The 17,795-nt window shown below is 31.6% G+C and overlaps 2 protein-coding genes across 7 annotated transcripts in view; one reads left to right on the forward strand and one right to left on the reverse strand.

Annotated features, from left to right (window-relative positions):
• LOC109808288 (BEACH domain-containing protein C2) overlaps positions 1 to 7,384 on the forward strand; it is a 46,836-nt gene extending 39,452 nt beyond the window's left edge. The window contains exons 29-33 of one of the 6 annotated variants that reach the window (XR_003805010.2): positions 4,055 to 4,418; positions 5,227 to 6,014; positions 6,262 to 6,384; positions 6,626 to 6,703; positions 6,975 to 7,384. Coding sequence is in view for 3 of the 6 variants with exons in the window: in XM_020371209.3 (XP_020226798.1) it covers positions 4,055 to 4,418; positions 5,227 to 6,014; positions 6,262 to 6,384; positions 6,975 to 7,049 (1,350 nt within the window). In the remaining 3 variants the exon portion in view is untranslated. Of the gene's footprint in view, positions 1 to 4,054; positions 4,487 to 5,226; positions 6,015 to 6,261; positions 6,385 to 6,625; positions 6,704 to 6,974 lie in introns of those variants that run through there. The other 5 variants (XR_003805009.2, XM_020371209.3, XM_029273421.2 and 2 more) reach the window with 5 other exon arrangements.
• Positions 7,385 to 8,084: 700 nt separating this feature from the next.
• Positions 8,085 to 14,140, reverse strand: LOC109808434 (cytochrome P450 704C1). Its single transcript, XM_020371438.3, has 6 exons — positions 13,755 to 14,140; positions 12,026 to 12,241; positions 11,639 to 11,929; positions 11,103 to 11,423; positions 8,742 to 8,945; positions 8,085 to 8,586 (listed from the first exon to the last, which is right to left on the reverse strand). The coding sequence occupies exons 1-6, from the start codon at positions 14,046 to 14,048 to the stop codon at positions 8,398 to 8,400; spliced, it is 1,515 nt and encodes a 504-aa protein (XP_020227027.1). The 5' UTR covers positions 14,049 to 14,140; the 3' UTR covers positions 8,085 to 8,397.
• Between the last annotated feature and the right edge of the window lie 3,655 nt (positions 14,141 to 17,795).

The following is a 17,795-nucleotide window of genomic DNA, read 5'->3' on the forward strand; positions in this document are numbered from 1 at the left end:
CCCCCTAAAGTTGAGGGCTAACAAAGAATGGTATTGTTTCATGAAATATGATATCCATTTATACAAAAAATCGACAACTTTGAGGGTGATAGCACTTATACCCTTTTTATTAAATGGGTAACCATAAAGACAAATTTGATAGGTCTTGGGTCTAACTTAATCTTAGAATAGTGGATTAAGCCTAACTCAACCCTACAAAACCGGCTTATAAAGTGAGGGTTGTTTTCCACTTATATACTATTTAATTGCCTAATCTCTAGTCGATGTGGGACTTGGGTTTTTCCTAATACACCCCCTCACGTCCAGCACTATTGGGCTTGGTACGTGGATAAATGGTGGGTGGCCCTTTTTAATGATCTAGGATAGGCGGGACTTGGGTTTTTCCCAATATACCCCCTCATGCCTATGAGGCATGCATCAATGGTGGGTGGCCCATTTTTAAAGTGGATCTAAATGACTCTGATACCATCTTAGAATAGTGGATTAAGCCTAACTCAATCCTACAAAACCGGCTTATAAGGTGAGGGTTGCTTTCCACTTATATACTATTTAATTGCCTAATCTCTAGTCGATGTGGGACTTGGGTTTTTCCCAATGCTTAACATGATTAGGACTATGAGAATGAACAAATGCAATACATCCAAATACTTGACATGGGAGGCTTAATAGTACTAGAGAAGAAGAGAAGAACGACAACATGTGTTTAATTGGACTGAAGCCATGTGTTTAATTGGACTAAAGTCATGTAAAACACGAGTGGATAACCTATTAATGAGATAGGTGGCAATTAGAACAACATCCCCTAGTAGACATTAGGAACAAACATTTGAAATAGTAGAGCTCTAACAACCTCAAGTAAGTGATGATTCTTTCTTCATGGAACCGCATTTTTTTGGGGAGTATTAATGTAGGTTAATCCGTGGATAATATCCTACTTTGTAAAAAACTTAGAAAATTTAAAGATGACATATTTAGTTCTATTGTTTGACTGAATTCTTTGTATGAACTTACCAAATTGATTTTGGACAAAACAGAAAAAAGTTCATAAATATTTGACAAACCTTATATTTGTGTTTCATTAGGTAAGTCCATGTCACACGGATACAATCATCAATGAAAGTTACAAACCATTTGGTCCCATAAACAAATTCAAAAAGTCTTATACATTAGAATGGGCAAGATCAAAAAGACAAACACTTTTATTATTATTGGGCAAAAACCTTAACAAATATTACACTTAAAAGACTCGACAAACTCTTTTGTAAACAAATGTGAAAATAGATATTTAAGTAAACCAAATGGAGGATGTCCAAGATGCTTGTGGTGAAGCCAAATTTGTGAAACAGTCCAAGTTTATAAGGTTTCCTATTGATTGGAATATATCTCCTCTTTTCCAATACCGTTATTTGTCTTATGTTGCAAGAAGTACAACCCACCCTACTCTTTAGCAATTAAAACCGTCTTCCTTGAGGCAATGCCCCAAAAGACACAATGAGAATAAAAAAGGTTACTAAGCAATTTAAGCCTCAAGTAAGCCTATGTATAGAAATTAGATTACTAGCTCATTTAGGGACATGAAGAACGTTGTGTAGGTATAGAGATCATTGGAGTTAGATGCTTCCAAATCCAATAATAGAAACACATTTTCCATTAGCAATGTTAATAGGTTGTTTGCGAGATACTCTGGTGTATGTTGTAAAGTGTGTAGAGGACAAGGTGATGTGGTATGTTGCCCCATAATCAAGAATCCATATGTTTTGAGAAACAAAACTAGAAATATTAAAGGAACTCTTATCCCTTAAGATCAAGACACATGATCTGGAGGACTTACTCATGAGATCAGGGAGGGTTTGGAGACGATCAACCTCCTCTGTAATGAAGGTTTAAATATATCGATGAACAATACCTTGGATGAACAATGCACGTGAACCGTACCAATAAACAGTATGCATGAATAGACATGTGAACGATGTCGATGAATTTGTGTACAATAGTATTTTTTTATATTTGACAGGAAAAAGGGTGTTTTTACTTTGATGGTGTAATTTTATTTATGGGTTATTTTTATAAATAAAAAAATCGGAGAGTGGGTAAGTTGTGTTTTTTCAACATGAAATGTAACATAAAAATTGTGTTTAAAATCACGACTTCTCTATTTATAATTTTAAAATATTTTTTTAAAATTTCAAAATGAAAATCATGTTTAATAACAATTTTTTTAAAGTTGTTAGGGGTGGCAAAATGGACAAAAACCCTACGACACCCACAAAAATATTCACATGCAAGATGGATAAATACAAGTTTATATGGGCATGGGTACGGGATAGGTATAGGCCTACAAAATTTAATGGTACAAGCGTGGGTGCAGATACAGGTACTATGATACCCGACCTATCCCGTATATATATATATATATATATATATATATATATATATATATATATATATATATATATATATATATATATATATATAATTAATTGTAATCATAATAATAATTAAAGTGTATTATGACATTATAATTGAATCTCTATTTAGTCTTTTTTTCTTTTTGTAATCTTGTGTCTTCACCCACCCATTGTGTCGCCACTTGTAATCTACCTTGTGACCCTCACCTTCAGTCGCCACTACTTATCATATCCTTGTACCACCTTCTTCGCATCACTATCTCGTGTCACCACCTCACCTCCTTATGTCAACACCACATTGGGTCTGCTAATTGTTGAAAGACTTTCAATCATAAATTCATATAACACCACATTAGAGATTGTTAGATTAAAGGTTCCTAACTATTCTCATATATGTTTTATTTTACCTACTAATAAAAAAAAATATTGTTTTATTTTGGGAAAGTTTTTTGTTCCAACTTCAACAAAGGTAATGGAAATAGAACTAGAGAGTGTATGAATATGTTGTGTTGTATTATTCGAAGAATGTTGGTAGTTTAATTTGCGAAGAATACATAAATAACATGTAGGTTGCGGATGCGGGTATAGGCACACAAGTATTCAGCAAGTATGGGTATAGGATTGAAATTGCTACCTGTGCATGTATAAGACTTGGTTATGGGTATTGTTTTAAACATAAGTATGGAAATAGGTAATATAGAACCTTATCTAGACCTACTCATTATCATCCCTAAAAGTTGTGTTTAATAACATGACTCTTTTTTCTCAAAAGAAATACAATAAAATGGGAGTCGTGTTTACAATCAAGACTCCCCCTTCCCCTTTTTTATTTCCTTTTTAATTTTTATAATATTTTTAAAAATTGAAATAAATATTTTAAAAAATTATTTGCTTTACTATTAATAAATTTTCTAAGCCCTAAACGCATAATTTTTTAACTATTAATAAAATCTAAATATTTATACATAATAGTGTATTTAATTTAATTTATAACATTAAAGTTAATATTTTTGATATTTAATATAATATTTTTATTTTTTAAATAGCTTTATACATAATTTATTTTAATTTTTAAAAATATTGTACATTTTAAAAAAAAATTAAAGACGAAACAAATAATAGAGAGAGAAAGTCATGTTTTCAATCACGACTCTTAATTTTTTTTAAAATAAAAAATCATCTAAGTAAGAGACAAAAGTATTGTAATTAATAACCTCCAGCCAAATGCTCCATTTGTCAAAAGAGAGGAAAAAAAAAAAAACTCGTACTTGAGATCAATATCTCTCGTCCTATCTTTGAAGAATATTGTGAACCCCTCTCCTCCCCTCCCTATCAGCAGAACGAAAAAAGAAGAAAAAAGAGAGAGAGAGAGAGAGAGAGAGAGAACTTGGATTAGACACTACCAAGTCAGGAATAAAGACCCATTTATTTGTTTTGAGTACTTCTGAGTTCTGACTATTATTGTTCATTATTGTTTATGTTGCTCATTTGTAGATTTTATGTAAATACTCCTTTGTTTAAAGATTTGTTCAAAACCTGTGATGAAATGTTTTTGAATTGCTCTTCTATCGTTCTATGCTTCCTCAACTATCAATGATAAGTGCATGTGATTATAATGATAATGCGTATATTTCTTTAAATATCAGACAATATTCCGCAACCCAAAAGCAGTCAAACCATATGCTGTTCCATCCCCTGAACACTGCAATCTACCAGCGGCTGCCATGCACGCGTCTTCAGATATGGTTGTGGTTGTTGGTTTGAATGCACCAGCAGCTAATGTTGCACAGCACAAGTGGCAACCAAATACACCTGATGGCCACGGCACACCGTTCCTCTTTCAACATGGAAGAGCATCAGGCTCCGCTGGTGGGACTATTAAACGAATGTTCAAAGGTCCTGCTGGGTCTGGTGAAGATGGCCAATATCCCCAAGCATTAGCTTTTGCTGTTTCTGGAATTAGAAGCCAAGCAATTGTTTCTATAACATGTGACAAAGAAATTATTACTGGTAAATGTAGACAAGCTAGGATTGTTACGATATGCTGCCTCTAGTAGTATGTGAAGAAATTATTACCGGTAATTAACTTCTTATATAAGAAAGTTAGATTAAAATAATAAACATTACCATTGGCGTAGATTTATAATTTTGCCTGGAAATATTGAAAATTATTAGATAATACAATTTACAAATTTTAAGGAATTTTTCTCAACGGGATTACATGGGGGGCTTTCAGGATGTTAACAGTACCTACATAGCATTTGGTACGTCCTATGTTCTAGTATTTCTTACAAAAGACAAAATTTTATGTAGCATCGCAGCTATGTGCATTAACTACCATTTTGTTCTGTAGAAGAGAAAACTTGTTATGGAAAGCATTTGGATTCAAGAATAAGTAGAATAAAATTATTTAGATATGAAAAATTAAATTAAAATATTTCCATCATCATCAGGTATTTGCTAGAAAATACTTACTAATTGAAAAAGTAGCAAAACAATGTAGAGCAATCATAGTAGCAACCTATATATTTAATTTAGCCAGATGTTTAAATATACACTTCAATCATGCAGGGTTTTACTAAGTTTGATTGATCTTTGTGATTGGAACTTCCCTTCAACATATGGGTTATAATATCCAAAACCATATAAACTTTAGGCTGAACATGAGAAGTCTCTTTCTTAGAAAATAGTTCTTTTTTTATTTGATTTGATTTATATTTTTTTCCTCCTCTCAGCTCTTACACTTCATTGAATGGTAGCTACTTTTTATACTGCCTGGGTATTTCACATCTAACTTGAAAATCTGACTTGTGATTAGGTGGGCATGTTGATAATAGTATTAGGTTGATATCCTCAGATGGTGCTAAAACCTTGGAAACAGCCTTTGCACACTGTGCTCCTGTAACTTGTGTTGGTCTTTCACCCAATAGTGACTACCTGGTGACAGGATCCCAAGATACAATAGTAATACTCTGGAGAATACATCGGGCCCTTGCATCTCAATCAAGTGTCGTATCAGAGTCCTCTACTGGGTCCGGCACACTGCCTTCAACCAGCAGTAGTTCTTCATCGCATCTGTTGATAGAAAAGAATCGTAGACGTCGTATTGAGGGTCCTATACAGGTACTTCGGGGGCACCGCAGTGAAATACTCAGTTGTTGTGTCAGCTCAGAACTTCGAATAGTTGTTTCATGCTCCCTCTCGTCAGATGTTCTCCTGCACTCTATAAGAAAGGGACGTTTAATAAGAAGGCTGAATGGTGTGGTGGCCCATACTGTCTGCCTTTCCTCTGAAGGGGTTGTCATGACTTGGAATGAGTCAAAGCATATTCTAAGTACCTTTACTCTTAATGGTGTTCTGATTGCTAAAACAGAATTATCTTTCTCTAGCAGCATTAGTTGCATGGAAATTTCTGTTGACGGGAGGAGTGCTTTGATTGGAATAAATTCTCAAGAAAATGGTGGATCCTATAAAAACAGTTGGAATTTTCAACCGAGTAAGTCAGGTACTGTTGATTTTGATTCAGAATCAGAAGAAACTCACGATGGCGACGGAATAAATGCTCCATCACCATCAATTTGCTTCCTGGATTTGCACACTTTGCAGGTACAATATTATGTTTAAATTGATCTGTCAAAAAATAATCAGATCTTATTGTCAAATTGTGCCTGCAAACTAACTTTCCAATAGATATTTTCTGCATATTGCTCATTTCACACAGCATAAGAAAATACTTCCAGTAAGAAGTGCATTCTGATTCTCTTAAATCTCATGATTTCGGTTGCCTTCCTACTATGCATCTCCTGCGGACTGTTTGTTTTTCAAAGCTAACCATTCTACTAATCTTATGTAGGTATTTCATGTATTGAGGCTGAGAGAAGGACAGGACATTACAGCTCTTGCTCTAAATAAGGATAACACAAATCTATTGGTTTCAACTATGGATAAACAATTGATTATCTTTACAGATCCAGCTGTAAGTTAAATCACTCTTGATAAGGATCGTTGTCAAATATCGATCATTTCTTATGCCTTACAAGTGAATTACTGTTTTAAAATATTCAGTGTGTCCTGGGGATGATTTTTTTCTTTTTTTTTTCTGATTCCTGTAAAATGACTAAAAGGATAAGTTATGATATTTCACTTGCAATCTAGTTACTTACAAGAATAATCTCAGATGCACAATATTTGGAGTCTCACAATTTACACCTGTGCAGCGTGGTAGATTTTGATATTTTTATATGCCTGTTGGACCAAATGCTCACAAATCAGATTCTGCTACATTGCACTAGTGAGTATGTGGGTGTAACTTTTGAATGGTGTGCAACTTTCATTTATTCTTAAATTAGATAAATATAAAATTAGGGAATTATATTTATATTAGATTTTCGTTCCTTGATAGAAGGTCAAAGCTGTGAATCTTTGCGATGCACAATCTGCATTATCCAAAATATTATTCCTTAAGTCCATCATTAATGCTAAACAGAACATTATACGTCTTACAAATTTTCTGGTAAAGCGTACTCGATTTGCCTTGTAACTTTTGCTGCTTATTGCTTCTTGCAGTTGAGCTTGAAAGTGGTCGATCAAATGCTCAAGCTTGGTTGGGAAGGTGATGGGCTTAAGCACCTCATAAAATGATAAACTTTTAGGGCGTATGAAAGTGGATTACAGGACTTTTATACATAATAACTATTAGGAAAATAGAATGGAGTTATAGCACCCCTGTTTGTAAGCATTATGATTGCATCTCTATGGTGCAAAGACATCCTGTACCATATGTAACAACCAATTCTTACCAGCTACCACCATAGTATTAGGTTATTAGATTTAGCTTTGGGTTCTTTTGCTCTCCCAGTTCAGCTGAAACATTAATATCTAACAAGCTTTTGACTGAGATTTGAGCCATTACAGTTTTTTTCCTCTATTTTTCTATTACAGTGAATGAAAATATCATAACCTTCTTTCTTTTAACACTTTTCGGATGTAATACCTGCCTTCTATACATATTAATAAAAATATTTCAATGGTTAATATGTTATCCTTGCTTTCAATTTATATGTATGTTGGTCTTTTTTGTTTTAGGATTTATATATAATTAAACGTCAAATTATTCTATGATGGATTAATAGTAAATGAGAAATTAAGTGAATATATTAACAAACAAGGTGTAGCATGTATAGAAAAATATTTATTAGGAAAAAATCTGTATCTCAAGTAATTAATCATTAACTTTTGGTTAGAAACATTTTGATTTACTAAATATTAGTTTTGAAAAGAAATAAAAACTAAATTGGAACCCATAGTGAAAGGCACCTATAAGAATTTTTAGCTTTTTATATTAAAATCTAAACTAATCTTGATGTGATGGAAATCTGGTATGAGCTACTGATGAATTTGATACGGATTGCTAGTTGAAAGAGGGTTGCTAACATGTATGAACTCCTTTTAAGTCAGATGAGGCTCTGACACAGTTAAGATGACTTGGAGAATTGGAATTGGCGGAGTATTTAGAAAAGACATTTCAAGCACTCAAGTCAGGAAGATAAATGACACTGACGTGATAAAGGAAGAGAGATAAGATAGTTGGAAGTATATATTGCATAAAAATGTCAGACAAAAGTAGTTGTATTTATTTGGTATTTATTTTGCAGGAGGCTTTCTAGTACAATCCACTTTTTTTCTTAATAATTATTTTAATAACACAGAATAGAACACATTATCAACTTAGTTGACAAAAATAACCTATCCACAACTCGTATCTTGGAATTCTGATATACATTTTTATTCTCTTTTTATAGAACTACTTTGAACCTTTCGGTGGAAACTTTCTTGTCCAATCTACCTTTCTTCTTAATAATTATTTTAATAACAGAATGAAAAAGATAACCTATCATTAACTCGTATCTTTGAATTTTGAAATACATTTATTGATATTCGTTTTTATTAAACTACTTTGCTTTTCACTGGAACTTGGATTAGAAGTCTTCTAATCCCTGTATCTGTGGAAGGCCTTGATTTCAAGACCTCCATCAATATGAAGATTAATCATCGTCTTGTAGGTGACATTTTTCTTCTCATCATTCAATTTGAAACGAAAACAGCCTAACAAAACTGCTGAGAATATCTTCATCTGTCTATAAGCAAACTCCTTTCCTAGACATATCCGAGGACCAGCCTGTAGATGAATGAAAATTCAATTAAGGTTACTCAAGAAATCACTATTAAATGCTTATATATTATCTTAATTCTTTAGCATGATGTGCCTTGGGCCAAGTTAACAAATTCCTAATAAATAAACATAAATGCATAATTTCCCAAGCAAATACTAACCTGAAAAGCTGTAAACTTGAAAGAGCTCTCTGGCTTAAAAGTGCCATTCTCATCGAGCCATCTTTCTGGTCTGAAATCCTCTGCATCATTACCCCATATAAATTTCATCCGACCCATTGCATAAGGTTGGTAAGATACCATATCTCCTTTATTTACACTATACCCATCTGGTAATGTATCATCAGAAAAACAGATCTTTGCATCCTGCATGAAATTAAGGAGTCTGAAACTTGGAATGCATTGAACTAAAGGCACTTCAAATGTACAACAATAATAAATCAATCTTGGGAATTTAAATTACATGGAAGCCAGTGGCGAGAGTCAATTTGGTTTTACTCTAGGAAGGTGTATAACTGAAACAATTTACCTTCTTCGTAGGTTAATAATAGAAAAAGGTTTTGCAGTCATAAAAGAGACATAGTTTCTATTGACTTGAAAAAAGTTTATAATCAAGTGTCAATAAAAGTGTTGTGGAGGAATTTGAAAAAGAAAAGGGTTCACATGACTTATATTTTGAGCTATACAAGGCATGTATGAGGGAGTTACTACTAGTGTGAGAACTCCAAGAGATGAGATTAAGGATTTCCCTATAAGAATCAGGGCTAAAACTCAAGCCTTTCCTTGTTTTATCTAATCATGGATGTGTTTACTAGCGACATATATACGGCTATTCCTTATTGCATGATTTTTGCAGATGAAATTGTTTCAGTTGACGGATCAACGAACCAATTAACTCTGAACTTGAACTTTGGAGACAAAATTTTGAAACAAAGGATTTTTGCTTATGTAGGAAAAGACATAGTATAATAAGAATTGTAATTTTAGCAAGAGGCGACGATAATAAGATGTGGAAGTAAAAATAGATGCCATACCTCATTTCTTTTAAGTTTAAATATCTAGGTCAATACTACAATATGATGAGGAAAATAAAGAAGATATCACACATAAGATATAAGCAAGATGAATAAAATGGAGAAAGACATCGGATGTTATTTTTAACCGCCATGCAAAGTACCTATCAATCTCGGAGGCAAGTTTTATCATACTGTTATACGTCTTACTTTGCCATATGGTAGTGAATGTTGGGCTTTAAAGGACATTAGAGAAAATTGGGAATAGCAAAAATGAAAATGCCAAGATAAATGGGAGGCATACAGGAGAGAAAAGACAAGATACAAAATGATTAAGCACAAGAAGAGAATAATGTAGCACTGATTGAGGAAAAGATAACAAAAAAATAATATTAGAGGCGAGATATGAGTAAAAATAAATTATGGGGTTATTTTATGGTATTTGTCTTAGAAGATATTTTATGAGAATTATTTTTATAAGGTTATTACACACATAACTCCACAATGATGAGATATTGTCCGCTTTGGACCTAAACCCTCACGGTTTTGTTTTTGGTCATCACCCAAAAGACCTCTTTAACATTGGAGTATGTGTGTGCATTATAAGTTGTTATTTTTTCTCTTATTTTATCGATGTGGTTATGGGACCTAACCTTTCATGCAACGAAATCTATCTTTTTATATTACATTATATGTTATGAGTTATGAAAGTTGTTACCGCATCCAACCTTGCAGTTCTGATACTAGAGATGGGGTTATTTTATGGTATTTGTCTGAGGGAATATTTTATGAAGGTTATTTTATAAGGTTATTACACACACAACTCCACAATGATGAGATATTGTCCGCTTTGGACCTAAGCCCTCACGGTTTTGCTTTTGGCCATTACCCAAAAGGTCTCTCTAACATTGGAGTATATGTATGCTTTATAAGTTATTTTTTCTCTTATTTTATTGATGTGAGACTTGTTTGTATCCCAACAATAAAAGATATATCTAATGAGAGCATTATTTTAGTGAGAGAGAATCTAAAAGCCTTATCTTGCACTATATATATCAAATTTAGAACATGTGTTTGATTTCTATTTTCAAAAGTTGTTTAGTTTTGAAAAAATAAAGAAAACAATCACACTGTCACACATGCCTCAACACATGCAACCCTACTCCAAATGATTCACACCCTTGAGGTAGGACCACAAAATAGAAGATGAGGAAATATCTCTCAACTGTTTCTGTCTTCAGGTTTTTAAAACAGAAATCTTGGTAATAATTTTCAAAACTTCATAAACTTCATAAACTTTACATGAGAAGTTGATTGTTGAATAGTGTGAAAGTGCTTTAGAAAATATTTTTTAAAAACAAAAAAGTGAGAAGAAAATCAAATAGACCCTAGGTCATGTCACCTTAAGTGATGTCTTTAATTCTAACTAATTACACAAGCAGGAACAGAGGACAAAATTTATTCCTACTGCATCCAGTGAAGATGAGGACAACTTCAAAATTAACCTTACCACAGGAACTGCAGGATAAAGTCTGAGGGTTTCAGTAATTGCTGCATGGAGATAGTTCATCTTTTCAAGAGCTTCATCCGTGACACTAGAAACAAAATCAGTATAGCTACTAATTTTTTTGGTTTCTGTTGCTTCGTTCACTTCTTCTGCTGCTTTTTCTTGAACTGCAGGATACTTACAAAGCATGTACATGAACCAAGCAAGTGTGGCAGCCGTTGTGTCTTTCCCAGCAATAACAAAGTTTAGAATTATATCTCTCAAGTATGTTGAATCATATCCCTTCACTTGCAGAAACCTTGACAGAATATCCCCTTGCTTCCTCTAAATACGCAAAATGAAAAATGCATTACATATTGTTGGCAAATCTAGTGAGAGGTTGGAGGAGTTGATCTTAGTCATACAATCATACATAAACGGTTGAGATTGTTTTACATAAGTTTAGTCTCGACTGTCCATTTTGAATGTATGTCAAGATTAGCACCTACACTGACATCTTATATATCCATATAAATACAGTTTGTATGTAATAGACTTACCTCAGAACCTCCCTTTGAAATCTGCATTTGCTGAATTCTATTGTTGATTAGCTTAAAAACAAATTCATTTAAAATTTTAGTAGTCTTTCTTAATTTGGCCTCCGATCCAATATTCAGAAATTTCTTTATCTTCCAGAAGACATCAACATAACGATAAAGGGCTAGTGCACTTGAAGTATCAAAAGCATCAGCAAAAATCTTCCCTTCTTGACTTGATCCACACATGCTGTCAAGTTCAGTTCCAAATGCAACTTGGAAAATTGAATCCAGTGTTGATTTCATTAAAAGGTCCTATAGAAATTATTGAAGCAAGTTAACATGCAAACCAAATAGATGGAAGAAGGCAAAATATGATAGTATCTTTCAGAAGATATATTTACTACCCACTTGGATTTCCAATGTATCATTAGAAGTTGCAGCTTCAGACACTATGTTTGCAAGTTTTGCTGCATTCTTTCTGAATATTAAAATGCTTAAGTCCCTTAACATCTTGGTGGAGAATTCATGACTTGCGATCTTCCTTTGCTCACGCCATTTCTCGCCATCAACAGTGAAAATCCCATCACCCAGTAAATCATTCAAATTGTGGTAGTTGTACAAGCCCTGTACAAAAATTTCAAATAAAATTGAAGTCACTAATTCGAACTCTTTTAGCGATCAAACAAACCCCTTATGCCGTGAAAATTAATCAAAAAGATCCACCAACTACAGAGTATCATCTATGTACCTATTAACATTTTGTGCTCTTGCTAGCCAGCTCATATTACTTTTTCTACTTATTATTTCCAGAAATCTCTGTTTAAGCTCTTCTATTAAATATTGCTAATTTAACAACCGTAGCATGGAAAAGAGCTAATCTAATTTCAAAGGAAGATGGAATCAAGTTACCATGGCTAAATTTTGAAGGGCATCTTTGTAAAGTAAGTAATCTCCCAAACTAAGAATCAGGTAGGAGGCTATGAACCTCCCGTTCATAACCGTCAATTAAAAGGCTTTCAATTTCATAGCATGCAGAAAATGTTAGCTTTGATTTTCACTGCTATTTCATGTGTTGCAACACTATTTGACAAGGTTATAACTGCTGTATTCATTTCAGAGGAAATGGTATCCACAAGCAGAACCGAAAAGAGTAGCTGATACAGAGCTATTTCTATGGTCTATGCAAAGAAAACTACCATTAGAGCTATGAGAGAAGATAAAAGGCTATATAAAGGTTAAGATATAAAACTGATATTTTTTCATTGATTGATAATAACCTCTATAGAGGAGATACACTTATATAACCCAATATATGTCAATCAATAGATAATATTTATCCATATAACCTAATATATGTCAATCAATAGATAATATTTATCTATATGTCATCATCCTATTATTTTAAGAGAATAAAAACAAATATTTAACTCCACCTAATATAATATTTCAATCACTTCAATTTTAGTGTATTTTTGGGACTCTATATCCTAACATTAGCATAGATATGTATTTTTGGGACTCTATATCATGTATTTTCAGAAAGTTAGCAAATTGGTATCACAATCTTAGGTATCAGTTCAGAACTTCAAATGCTTACTTTTCAAAATAACGTAAGATATAAACACTCAGAATCAATTTTGTTAATACCTTGAAAAGTTTAAGCTACCAAAAAGTTCATTTTTATTTGTTTAAAATCCTTCAACAGCAGATTCCACAACATTGAAAAATCCTAGAAGCTCTTCAATTACTTGGTTGAAATACAAACAGTCTCAATTCTAGAAAAAATAATAATTTATAAAACATATATATATCTCATTGGTTAAAAATTGTTGAGTGATAAACAAAAATAAACCCGTGAGAACTTAAATACAAAGCTGATAATATCCTCAATAACCCCGATAAAAAAATAAAATCAAATAAGAAAATTGTAACCCTCCTTGTGCCCTTTCAAATAAATACCGAGCAAATACTAAGGAGGTGAGTGGCAAGTGGCAACTCACCACTTTCATATAAACAACTCTAACAAATAAAACAGACCCTTAAAACTTTTCCAGCAACTTAGTTATCTACTCATCCACCCCAAAAGTGAAAGTCAACAAAACACCAAAAACAATCCATGGAATAATAAAGTATGTACCTTTCCATAATTCTCAAAATTGGTTTTGAGTATATACTCAACATTACATGGCTCTGCAGTGTAAACCTCATATCTGAAAAGGTTGAGCAACCTGTATGTCCTGTACTTGGCAGCAAGATGAGTCATGTAATGGTGCAGCCTGTTGAAGTTCAGCAGCTGATTAAACACAGTGCCAGCAATAGGGTGGTACTTCTTTCCATGCCTTTTATTCAGATTTCTTAACACAACTAGAACCATTAAAAGGGTCAAAGCTGCAAAGAAATAAGGATGTGAAAGAAACTCCATGGATGGCATGGTGAGCTACAGAAGTTGCAGTGGTTATGTGTCCTTTTAGAGTTACAAGGAATGATGTTATTTAATGAACTCGCCGACAAAAGTGCTGAAATCGTTTTTCAATTTCGCTTCAATTGTTTTGTTTCCCATAAATATTCACATCAGCGCTTCAATATTTTCTCTCTTTTTTTTTTTTGTTAAAAACTTTTTTTGTCATTGATAATATAATTTTTTTCAATTTAGTTCCATTTTAATTTTAGGTCTCAATTTAGTCCCTAATAATTTAAATCATTGCAATTTGAGACTTCCGTCCAAATGATTTAAACGGGGTTAACTCCCGCTGACGTGGATGTCAGGTGGATACCACGTAGATGCATAGGTGGATGCCAAATGGCATGAATACACCTGGAACCAGAACGGCTCGTTCTGAAACCAGAACAGTCCATTCTGTATGCACATGTTATGTGTTAAATTTGCAACTGGAACGGACCGTTCCAAATGCAAATTTAACACAACGTGAGTGCAGCAGAACGGGCCGTTCTACTTTTAGAACGGGCCGTTCTAAATTCAGAACGGCCTGTTTCAGAACGCCAACTTCATACTTTTTATTATATTTTTTTTATTATATCTATATTCATACAAATATAATAAATAGAAAATACAATAAATTAATATTCATTTATGAATAAATTTAAAAAAAAAAATTAAATAAGGTAAGACCTTCCAAAATCCTTCTTTGATTTGAGAAAGGAAATCATCTGGGTAACACTGAAAGGAAACCCTAAACTACCAAAATTCAGGTTGTAACTCCTCAAGAACAGTTTGTTATTGTTGGGGTACATCGTCAATGACTTCAAGGGGAAACACCGTTTCGTTTCATCATTGACTGTAGTGTCAATTTGATAGTAAGTAGTTCACTCCAGTTTGACTAACAATGAAATAAAACTTGTTACCATTGTCCTTAATGATACACTGCATCATCCTTAATGATACATTGTATAGCTCAAATGTTTAGCAATTGAAATTATCAATCCCCATTAACAATAGAGAAATTCTACGGTACCCACTATAATTGTGGGGTACCGGAACAGTCATTTTTTTTATTTATAATTACTTGTTTTATTTTTTATTTTAATTTAATATTTTTAATAATTTATCTGTATCTTTATATTATTTTTATATTTTTTAATTTATATCTTAATATAGCATTTATTATAATTAAAATGTTTAATATTAATATTTTTTTAATATGTTTTAGTTTTTCTTTGGTGATAACTTTTTTAAATTTATAGTATAAATTAATTTTTCAGTTATATTATTTATTTTTTTATTTTAATATTTTTATAATATTATTATAATTTTTTTTTAAATTTTTTAATTTGGTCAGATATAAATAAAATTAATTATGAAAATTGACCTTTTGATTATTTTGTTTTAAATTAGTCTTTTTAATTGATTTATTTTATATAAATTTTTAATTTAAAATTTATGTCGTTTTGAATTTATTTTTTAAATTTTATTTATTCACATAATGTGATGTACCAAAATCTTTCAGTTTTCATGAGTACCGTAGCAGTTTCCTTAACAATATTATCAAATATAGTGTTTGAAATGTTTTATACTTTATTTTTTTTTTACGAAATTCTGGAACCAGAACGGTCTGTTCTGGTTCCAGGTGTATTCCGGTATTTTGGGATCCACCTACGTGGCATCTACATGGCATCCACCTAGCATCCACGTGGCCACCAGTTAACTCTGTTTAAATCATTTAGACGGAAGTCCCAAATTGCAATGATTTAAATTATTGGGATCAAATTGAGACCTAAAATTAAAGTGAGACTAAATTGAAGCAAAAAAATATTATAAGGGACCAAAAGAGGTTTTTAACCTTTTTTATTATTAAAATTTTCTCTCTCTTATTTATTTTCAAGACACAGATATCACCAAGAAATCCTAACCCCATAAATATGAACACTATATTATTTAGAATTTATTACTCTTATAATAAATCCATAATATATTTTTTTTATTTTTTTCAATTACTCCATTGATTATATTTCGCGGTAATTTTTCTTCTCTTTATTTCTCTTTTTGTTTTGTAAATAAAATTTTAATTAATACATAATTAATTAAATTATTTATAATTTTAATTTAATTAAAAAATATTATTTTTTATTTTAATTATAAAATATCTATTTTAAAATATATTAACTATTAATTGTTATATCATTAATTTATTATAAATCTGTTAATAATTTATCTATTTTTTATATAAAAAAAATTGTTGTATTTATTAAACTATTAACAATTAAGTGATTTTTTTTGGTGTATTTAAGTGATGTTTGTTAATTAATTTTTTTTTTATGAATAGAAACATTAATATAACTATCACTTATAGCATTTAATTATATGAATCTTTTTAAAATAAAGTATATCAATAAAAATTAATTAATTTAATTTTTTATTGATATTATTGAATTAGTTAGGTATTTTTAATAAATATCTGAAAAAATTAGGTATTTTTCTTTTTCATACACCTGAAAATATTATATATTTGTTTAAGAACGCGATGGTATTATTTATTATTTAATAAAACTGATGATTACGTCGTCACGTCCGTGTTAAGGCAGGAAAACAATATCTTTTAAGAAATAAAACCTTTTTCCGTAAGAATATTTTTTGTCTCTGAATAATCAATTAAAAATAAAACGTCGTTTAGGAAGTGTACGTATACGCAGCGTAAAAATAAATAAAATAAAAAATCTTAAAACTATAAAACATTACTAGTTTAGTAAAAAAAAATTAAAATAAAGTATGATTTTTTAATAAAAAATAATGACTTAAATAATAATATTAAATTATATTTAAACATCAAAATAATAATAAATGATTAAATTTAAATTTTAAAATAAAATAATTAAAATTTTAAAAAATTATTAAAAATTTCTTATTTTCAATAAGGAGTGTATGGAGGTACAAGTAATCTACAAATTCAAACTAATCCAAACCAACCTGACCCGATCAAAATCCGATACTATGTGAGTTAGATAATGGGTTTTGTGTTTTCAACTCGATACCATCTCAGTCATATATTATAATAATAATAATAATGTTTGAATGATCATATTCATGACAATACTCACTGTCGTTCTTACTTAGTAACAAGTTTTGTATTTTAAGTTAATAGTATTATAACAATATATATTTAATTTAAATTTTATTTTCTATTAATTAATTTTATTTTTTGAGTTGATAATAATGTAAAAAATTAATAAATTTATTTTATAATTTAATTTGTATCATTATTTATTTTATAGGTTAATAACATTGAATTTGCAACAATGTAATAAATGATGTATATCTATTTTGAAATATTTAAATTTTTATAAAAAAAATAAATAAATATAATTATGTTAACCCAATTAATCCAACCCAACTGTAACAAGTCCCACATCGGGGAGGTCTCCTTACTAGGGAGGCCTTATAAGGCAGGAGGTTCTCCAACCTCTTGGGCCGGCTTTTGAGGGATGGTTCCCCTCCTTAGCCTTATGCTCGATACAATGGTGCTTTCGTTGAGAGCCAGCCAACTCGAGAAGGGCTACACACGGAGGGTTTTGACCACCGGAGGGTTCTGACCGGCAAAGGCCGAGTGAAGTACCGTGGAGTGCAGCCATCGAGGACGCTGGCTTCCGAAGGGGGTGGTAATGTAACAAGTCCCACATCGGGGAGGTCTCCTTACCAGGGAGGCCTTATAAGGCAGGAGGTTCT

Source organism: Cajanus cajan, chromosome 3 (assembly GCF_000230855.2).
Source record: "Cajanus cajan strain Asha chromosome 3, NIPB_CcT2T_4, whole genome shotgun sequence".
Taxonomy (NCBI): domain Eukaryota; kingdom Viridiplantae; phylum Streptophyta; class Magnoliopsida; order Fabales; family Fabaceae; genus Cajanus; species Cajanus cajan.

Excerpts from the sequence above, each read along its gene's own strand:
- LOC109808434 (XM_020371438.3), bottom strand. The coding sequence starts at position 14,048 with ATGCCATCCATGGAGTTTCTTTCACATCCTTATTTCTTTGCAGCTTTG. Across the intron at positions 12,242-13,754 it reads ATTTTGAGAATTATGGAAAG|GGCTTGTACAACTACCACAA; the intron begins GTACATACTTTA and ends ATTTTTGTACAG. Across the intron at positions 11,930-12,025 it reads ATGATACATTGGAAATCCAA|GACCTTTTAATGAAATCAAC; the intron begins GTGGGTAGTAAA and ends TAATTTCTATAG.